Genomic DNA, 9116 nt, shown 5'->3' on the forward strand with positions numbered 1-9116 from the left:
ATGCTAAACCCTGGCAAGGATCGTCTGGTCCAAAGTACACACTGGAGGACATCATGTCCCCTATCCTAGAGGAGCTGAGGTCATTCATACTGAAATAAAACAGACCCAGGGTGTGTGGTCTTTCCTGCTCTCCTGACCACTCTAAGATTTGTGTATTTTAGGATTTACTCTACAAAGACCTTTTTCATAGGGAAGTAACCGGCTCCTGGAAAGACTCATTCTATGTGTTTCCTTAGCCTACTTTTTTTTTTTTTTTAACCAGGAGGAGGATCACATAAGGAGCTTCCAGAACTCTTCTCAAGTGGCATGTTGGTGCTATGAGTTGTACAGATAGAGCAGACGGAAAGCAGAGACATACGGACACCGCATGGCTTGTCCAGGGATGCAGGGACAGGATGACACAAAAGCTTCTCCTCCACCCCGGTTCTGGTTTTGGGACACAGGATTCCAGAACTTTCCTTCTTAACCCCAAATACATGAGAGCAGCCAAGTTCTGAATACTTTGTCACATACAGTGCAACCTTCCCTTTGTACATTCTACTTTAGTAACATATTTGTGGGAGAAAGCACACTTCCTTCGTAACTGAGCCGAGCTGGAGGAAACACATCTTACCCTCCGTCACTGTGAAATTGCTGAGAAGAGTCAGCATGGGATTCCCGGACAACCAGGTCTTCTCGAGGCTTTGGGCCAACCTAAAACGGCAGAAGATCAAAGTGAACGTAGGAAAGATAAACACCAGAAACAAGGTTGGAGTGAACAATCCGGCCTCCGTTCCCAGGAGATGAGCCAGATAACATCACATTTCCAGGACGTTCTTCAGACAGACACACCACATCTCCTGACGCCCTCCACACAGGGATGCCCGTGACTGTCACGATCCCAGCGCGGTGTCCTTGGGGCCCCGGCCAGGCCAGATGAGTTGGGAGGATGAAGAAGCGTAAGTGGCTTCTCATAAATGTGGAGAGAATAGAGAGACTAGATCAGGGAATGCGTGAGAAGTTGGGATATTAAGGAGTCGACGACCCTTCTTTCTGTGCCTAAGTCTTTTTGCAGAATACAGTGTGTGATCTCCTCTTCCACTGGTTTGCACATGGAGGACACAGGACACAATTAACCCAATAAGAAGGGAATCTGAAGAATCTTTGCCCGCTCTGACAAAACACACTGAACACCGTATTATAGCGTCAGATCTTGGATCTCACATCTTGCTCATCAGTAAAGCGAGCCTGCCCGTGAATGCCCCCATATATTTCACCACTGAAATCTTCCAGCCGTGGAAAACCCTGCTGCTGTCTGGACACTGTATGTGGCACCCATCATGGTCCAAGATGGACAAACTGAGATTTAGAAACTCAAGACAACTTCCTTATGAAGGAAAACACGGGGGCGGGCAGGGGCCCCGGGACATAAACGTACGTGCGCACACGCTGCAGAGCCAAGTCCAGCAGCGGCCGGCATTCACAGTCCCGGTCGGTGGCGCGCTCCAGGCTGCTCCTGAGGCTTTCCAAGGAGCTAGAAAGATTCCTGCTGAGACCTTCACAATTGAGCTGAGGGGGTGAGGACCACATCTTCTGCATTTCCTAGAAAACAGCAAAGATCCAGTTAGAAACACACACACTTGTTCATGGAGGCTCGTGCCTGGTTTCTGGGTAAATGTGTGCCCCCAAGCCCACCCCGAGGACTCCATACGATGCAAGCATTCTGCTCGCCTCCTCCGCCTGGGCAAACATAGTGTTGGAGACTGAGGACATCCCAGCAGGTCTAATAGTGCCTGCCCCTTGCAGAGCAGCAGAAGGAGCCCTTGGCTGGGCGCCGGGAGATCCCGCCTCTTAGTTCTGGCTCGGCCTCGCACGGTCCAGGTGGGATGGCGTGCTCTCCAAGGCCTGCCAGAGAAGGAGCACCGTCCAGCTGGCGACCAGAGTTCATTCATTCCTGGTTTGAAAACTGAACCTTTGCAGCATTCCCAGCCACAGAGCTCACTCCTGAGAAATCGTATGTGGCTGTCCATAGAAACCGTGGGGAAGACCTGGGTCTCCCCTGCCCTGAAGGTCCCTGCCACCCCTTGGTGAGGAGCACAGTGAGACCTCTGGTCTAGGCCCAATTCTAAGGGTCCTTGGCTACCTTAGCATCCTCTTTTCTTTTTTGAGATTTTACTTATCTATTTGAGAAAGAGAGAGCAAAAGCAGGGGGGAGGGGCAGAGAGAGAAGGAGAAGCAGGCTCCCCGCTGAGCAGAAAGCCCAATGCGGGACTCCCTCCCAGGACTCTGAGATCATGACCTGAGCTGAAGGCAGATGCTTAACCCACTGAGCCCCTCACCAGGCGCCCCTGTCTTAGCATCTTCTTTGAAGCATGATCCAGCCTTATGAAATACCAATCATTTCTCTCTCTCTCTCTCTCTCACACACACACACACAAAATAGAGTAATACCTATATAAAATACCTATAAAATGAAAACATTCATCGTATGTAAAATCGAGTGATGAACAGTAACATAAAATTGAAAAGAGCTGGAAAAGCAGCCCACATGTCGGCGTGCGCACAGACACGCGTCCCAGTGCCTTCCCTGGACACAGGAATTCTGCTGCACAGAACTGAGCCACATCGCCAGAATTTTGTTACGTCATCTTATTTTATTGACATCCCCCGACTCTTCCTGAGGGCGGAAGCGCGGCCCCAGCTTCTGCCAATGAAGGCGAGAAAGGAATCAAATGTAAGTCTACCCTTACGTAGTATTTCTGCTCAACACAACGCGTAAAAATTTCCCTCAAAACCACGATCAGTTTCTCTTACAAACGAAACCATGAATCATTTTGCTGGTCAGAGAGACCTAAGACATCGATTTCCCAAGGAAAGTGAACCGTGGAAGATACGGTACCTGAGCCTGGAGTCGCCGGACACAGCCGAGCAGAACCGGCCTGAGGACCCAGGAGTTGCCAGGGTAACAGGGGAGCCCTCACGGGGAGCAGTGACATGGAACCAGGGCACCCAGACTCACACCACCAGCAGCACCTCGGAACCGTGTCACGGGGGAGCCCACACAGCCAGCAGACCACCACACACTGGGTACCCACTAACTTGCCCAGGATTATGGGTCCCTGTCCAAGTTCACATTTTCCCAATCATTGGTGGGGGGGGGTGAAGCTTGAACAGAAATCCTACAGAGCTGTCCATCCAATCATCCATTCATTCATTCATCACCCGCCTCCCAGAGGCTTGCATCCCAGGGAGGACGCCTGCCAACAGACAGCCATTGGACAAGGCGGGGGGACATCCAGTCCCGTGTCAATATTCCCCCTCTGCGGAGGCCCCTTTGCCTAGCACACAGGTGCACAGATTCTCCTGGGTCAGAATGAGGGGTACAACTCCCTTCTGAGAACAGAGGATGAATGAAGCCCACTGCCCCTGGGCTCTGCCCCAAAATGCCTTCCTTCCTAGAAAAGAGCCTTTAGTTCAGAATTCAGTAATTTTATGCCAGTTTTATGTAATTCTACTCATTTGTAATATTCCCACTATGGATTATTCTTAATTTTAGCAACACAATGATTTTGAAATATGTGGGGTTGTGGAGAAGGACAGTGGACGTCCTGTCCCAGCAGCAAGGACACTGGAAGGTGAGTTCTGGCTTCCTTCGTCACAGATGCACTGGGCTCCGTGCAAGGAGTGTTGGGCGCAAAGACCTAGGCTGGTATCCACAAGGCTGGACTTTGGGGACAGGATCAGGCCACCAAGTGCACAAGTCAGGGTCTGACCACCGGAGGTCTATAGGAACCGGTCAGGGAGGTGCACCCAGCGTGCTTTGCAGAGGCAATGCAGTCCACAGGTGGGTCCAAAGGGCTAGACTTGGGGAGAGGTTTGGAAACCCAACCTGGGTTCCAGCCACATGCTCCACGTCTCGACTCACTGGGCACGCGCATCTTAATTTAACGTAATTTTTTTCTGATCTCTGTTTAGTTCCCTGCCGCTGTCTTCCACCACCGAGTGCCAGGGCGCTCCCTTCCGGTGCGATGTCTCGTTGGCACCAATGCAACCCTCTGTCAGAACATTCTGTCAGACGCCGGAAAACTAAAAATAGCTGTGCCTTTGGCTCACCCCTGCGGGGCACCGAGCACTTCACACCCCGGAGCCTGGGAGCATTTCTGTTTCTAAAAGCCTCGCACTCTGGAAAACCTTGAGCCGTCCTAGAGGCTTCGCACCCTGAGATCAGCCCAGTCCTATTTTTGTCATCAAAGACAGGAACTCCTGCTTGCTCTCCAGACGGACCTAACTGTTGGCAGCCCGAGCTGTTGACAGCCACTAGGAATTGGAAGCACAAAGGCAGCCTTCGAGGCAGCTTTGAAAGCGGGCGTGCTCGCCTTCCTGTATGACTGCAAACACCACTCGGCACTCAAGAGGCGTCTGTTGGGTTTTTTTATGGGTCTACATTTAATACAGGACAGAGATCTGCGCAACCCGGAGATAAGATTTGGATGGTCTCATAAATCAGTGTCCTTAGGGAAGAGTGCTGGGTCACGACTCTTCCCAAGTCCGATGCAGGGATCACCCGCTCACACTCTGCCTGCACCGTGTCCGGGGGCGTAGCCTGACCACCTCCCGCCTCCCTCTGCAGCACCCTTCACCTGGCCTGCTGTGACCATGCAGCCTTCCCCAGACACGTGTTCAGGTGGCATTGCTGGAACACAAAAGCCATTAACGACATCCAGGTCAGGCGCTTGTAGAAAGGAAGGTGCTCAGTCTGTCGCCAGACTGACGTCGCTGTCCTCCACCCTTCCCCAGCAGGTCAGGCCTGCTGGTGGGCCCCGTGGCCTTGGCTCCCAGGGGAAGGCCCCACATGGCTGCTCACTGGGCTCCCATCTAAGTCCATAAAAGGAAACCTTGAGGCTGGTCCCCATACAGCAAAGGGCTCTCGGTGCTCACCCGTGTGTGCTAAGTCAAAACCCACGGAGGGCTGGTCAGTGTTTAATAACTAGCTCTCTGGGGAGAAATATCTTATTTGTAGAATTTGCCAATTTCCATGGTATAAATGGTGTCACCGTGACCTCGCTTGAGTCACCAAGGCGACATCCGTGAACACAGAATTGGTTAGAGAGGCACGGCGGCGTGTAAGGTGTTCCCACTGCACAGGAGCAGGAGGTGGGAGCCAGCTCAAGGACACGGTCAGCAGCAAAACCCCCACAGGACACCCGGGCGGCTCAGTCGGCTGGACATCTGCCTTCGGTGGAGGTCATGGTCTCAGGGTCCTGGGATCGAGCCCCGCATCCGGCTCCCTGCTCAGCGGGGAGCCTGCTTCTCCCTCTCCCCCTGCTGCTTCCCCTGCTTGTACTTGCTCTCTCTCTCAAATAAATAAAATCTTTTTTTTTAAACCGCACTAAAATAATTAGATATTGACGAACCTTCATCTTGCACACAACTGACTCTCATAGATGTTCGTATCATTGGCTTATCAACGACGTTGAGGCTAAGAACCCGCTTGCTGGAGTCCTGAACACGGAACATGCCGGTGTCACTGCGCAGAAGCCAGGGGAGGAGGGCCGTGGGCTAACCTCTGGCGTGGCCAAGCCAACACAGCTGTGTGGTTACAGGGACACAGCCAGCACGCCGGGCGTGAGCAGACTGTCTCACGTGGCCAGGCACGAGGAAGGCGGTGGCAGAAGACAAACCTGGTAGTGGTCATGCATCAGGGCGGCCCCCTGGAGAGCAGGTATGATCAGCCGCTGCGGCCCACCCTGTTTGCAACTCAGAGCAGCACACAGCATGTCCTTGGCCAAGGAAGGGTTTTCTGTTGGAGGAAGCACACGGACACGTCATTGGTAAACGGTTTTCTCCCCGGTGAGGGGCTCTCCCCAAGTCATTTCTGAAAGACCCAAAAGGATGACAAATTCATGAACATTTCTTAAATCCTCAAAATCCACTTTCCGAATATGAAAGGGAAGCTGTGGTTTTGAGTTCCTGGCATCTGGTGTTTTTCTGGGAGTAACTGAATGTACAGAAATTAACACCCTTCACCTCCCAACGCTGGCGTGTCCTTTCGTAGCCCTTTGGGAAGGGACCTCGTTCACCGGGTCTGCCCAGGATGGCCCTGGCTTCCTCAATGGCCTGGGAGTAGCTGTGACCAGTGCCCTCTTTGAGTCCCCAAAGTGCCCCAGCTCGAGGGGAGCATTACTCACATGGTCAGTTTGAGGCCCTCCCCACAACTGTCCCCTACCTCACACCTCCCAGCCCACCTCTCCACCTGCTCCTAACACCTCCCACAGCTCTCCATTCCCTGCCCCAACCCCCAATTCATCTTCACCTCTGAGTCACAGGGCTCCTCCTAATGGGACATGGCTGGTTCTAATGACAAAGGAAATTCCCAACCTTTCCCACTGGTGAGCCCTGCTCCCAGGCTCCCAGGAAAGCTGTACATCAACGTTCACCAAGGTCCTAACGACTTCATGAAGGACTTCACCAGACCTCAAAGAGGGGGCTCTATTTCTGCCCTGGCACACATGGTACACCTGCTTCCTTAGCAAATGACCAAAAAGAAACATTTCAGACTAAAGATATGAGTAAAAATACCTCCAAATCTCACAACCTTGCACATACTAATAGCTGAGGTTGAGTTTGTAATTTTCCGGAACATCCTTCCTCATGATGCTTTGGAACTGATGTAATAAGAAACATACAACCCTGGGTTAGGAGTGAGTGGGATAGTCAGGTGATCAGGGCCAGGGTCCGCAACAAGGAAATAGGGAATCAGGACAGCTGAGATCAAACAGCACTAGCATCTGTTCTGCAGTGTACACAAGACCACACTGACATTCTGCTTTGCAGCCTTTGCAGAAATAAATTCTGCAAAACATCCTAAAATAAGACAACCACAAAAACATTGTCAGTATCACGGGCGAGGGGCAGTTAAGTCCTAGCCCGCAGATGTCAGCAGAAAAAGACCATCAGCACGTGGGCATGAACCTAATAGATAGACAGATACGTGACCAAAGCCCGGGTTGGCACGACTCAGCACACCCTGATTGCTTAAGAAAGTTCCCCAAAAGAGCTCATAAAAGTCCCTAAACTTAGAAACTCCAGGGGCAACCCTCTCAGAACCCCCTCCCTCTCCAGGAGCTCTATGCTCTTGCTCAGTAAACTGTTCTTTGCTTCCCATCACTCTTGCTCTGGTCTACCTCTTCCTTCTTCGAAGCAGAGCAACCAAGAGCCACGGGCACTGAGATGACGCAAATCCTTTAACACCTACACCACAAGTTCCTTCCTGGGAGCTCCCTCTTCCTTGGGCAGACTGTGTATCTGGGCAGCCCAAGGTTCGAATAAAACTGTCTTCCTTTTTGCACAATTTCTAAAAGATTTGTTCATTTTGTGTTGAAAATAGGAATCTGCTCAAAGGATGGGGCGGTATCCACAGCCTTGTGCAGCCACCAGTCACACCCCACCCCTGCTCATTCCCGGGACTCCTCCCCACTCCCCAAAGCCACCTGCACCTCCTGCCCTGCCCAGAGAGCCTCTCCTGACCCTGTCTTTCAGAGCTCTGCCTCAGGGCACCTGCCTCCTGCCAGCGCTGAGCCCACCCTACCACACTCATAGCAGGTAAATGCATGCTGCCCCCACCCATCCAGGGCCTCTGCTCGAGTCTTATCCCAGGTCACCGCCTGCTCCTAGCGCACACCTCTGCTCCTAGCAGATGCCTGGTAAACATTGCGGTCTTGCTGTATACAAAATGAAATGTATTGCCAGGAGTAGCAAAAACTTTAAAATAATTTTTTTCTCAGTTTGGCAAAAAAAAAAAAACAAAAAAAACAAAAACAAAAAAAAAACAGTTCTTCTTCTTAACATTATTACATTGTTTCTCCAAAGTAATTTTTTAAAAACTGTTTTGAACTCTTGAAGACACTTGAAAAACACTATTTTGAGCCACATGAGTCTACCACATGCATGGATTTTTTAAGGACAGCCTGCAAATGCAGTTTCTCTTCCTGGCAATTTTCTTAGTAGCACTTTCTTCTCTCTAGCTTACTTTACTGTAAGAATAGAGTGTATGGTGGTGGTGTGGGGTCTGGCTGGTTCATTCAGTGGATCTGGGTCTCTTGATCTCAGGGTCGAGTTCAAGCCCCACATTGGATATAGAGATTATGTAAATAAACTTTAAAAAGAATAGAGTGTACAATACATAGAACATACAAAACATGTGTTAACTGACTGTCTATATCATGGATACGGTCAACAGCAGGCTGTTAGTAGTTAAGTTTTGGCACATCAGAAATTATACGAGAATTTCTGACTGCACGAGGGGGTGACGGCCCCAAAGTCCTGCGGGGCACAGGGGTCAACTGCACACAGAATGCCGACTGCACAGGATACACCCAAAGTCATGCTTTTCAGAAGCAACCCTCCTCATTGGTTTAGTTTCTCACCAATGTCACTATTGCTCTGCCTTTGAAAACAGATCTCTTTACAGTAAAAAATGCAAAATGTGTCTCTTAAGCAATCTCCTATGAAAACACAAACAAAAGGTGCAACGGGGAGGAGGAGTCAAGATGGCGGAGAAGTAGCAGGCTGAGACTACTTCAGGTAGCGGGAGATCAGCTAGATAGCTTATCTAAAGATTGCAAACACCTACAAATCCAACGGGAGATCAAAGAGAAGAAGAACAGCAACTCTAGAAACAGAAAATCAACCACTTTCTGAAAGGTAGGACTGGCGGAGAAGTGAATCCAAAGCGACGGGAAGATAGACCGCGGGGGGAGGGGCCGGCTCCCGGCAAGCGGCGGAGCAACGGAGCACAAAATCGGGACTTTTAAAAGTCTGTTCCGCTGAGGGACATCACTCCAGAGGCTTAACCGGGGTGAAGCCCACGCAGGGTCAGCGTGGCCTCAGGTCCCGCAGGGTCACAGAAGGATCGGGGGTGTCTGAGTGTCGCAGAGCTTGCAGGTATTAGAACGGGGAAGCCGGCTACAGAGACAGAGCCGAGGAGTGAGCTCTAAGCTCGGGGTTACCTTGAACCGGTCGCAGGCTCGGTCAGCTCGGAGCGCGGCCGGAGGCAGGGTGACGGGAGTAAATCGGCGCTGTTCTCTGAGGGCGCACTGAGGAGTGGGGCCCCGGGCTCTCGGCTCCTCCGGGCCGGA

The 9116-nt window shown here is 51.3% G+C and overlaps 1 protein-coding gene across 1 annotated transcript in view; it reads right to left on the reverse strand.

Annotated features, from left to right (window-relative positions):
- LOC111157011 (ATP binding cassette subfamily A member 13) overlaps nt 1-9116 on the reverse strand; it is a 326661-nt gene that overhangs the window by 241614 nt on the left and 75931 nt on the right. Inside the window, exons 21-23 of the mRNA XM_022518213.1 lie at nt 5661-5779; nt 1418-1581; nt 614-693 (exon numbers count right to left, since the gene is read on the reverse strand). Of these exons, the coding sequence (XP_022373921.1) occupies nt 614-693; nt 1418-1581; nt 5661-5779 (363 nt within the window). The remainder of the gene's footprint in view (nt 1-613; nt 694-1417; nt 1582-5660; nt 5780-9116) is intronic.

Source organism: Enhydra lutris, unplaced genomic scaffold, assembly GCF_002288905.1.
Source record: "Enhydra lutris kenyoni isolate GAN:26980312 unplaced genomic scaffold, ASM228890v2 scaffoldscaffold51, whole genome shotgun sequence".
NCBI classification, from domain to species: Eukaryota; Metazoa; Chordata; class Mammalia; order Carnivora; family Mustelidae; genus Enhydra; species Enhydra lutris.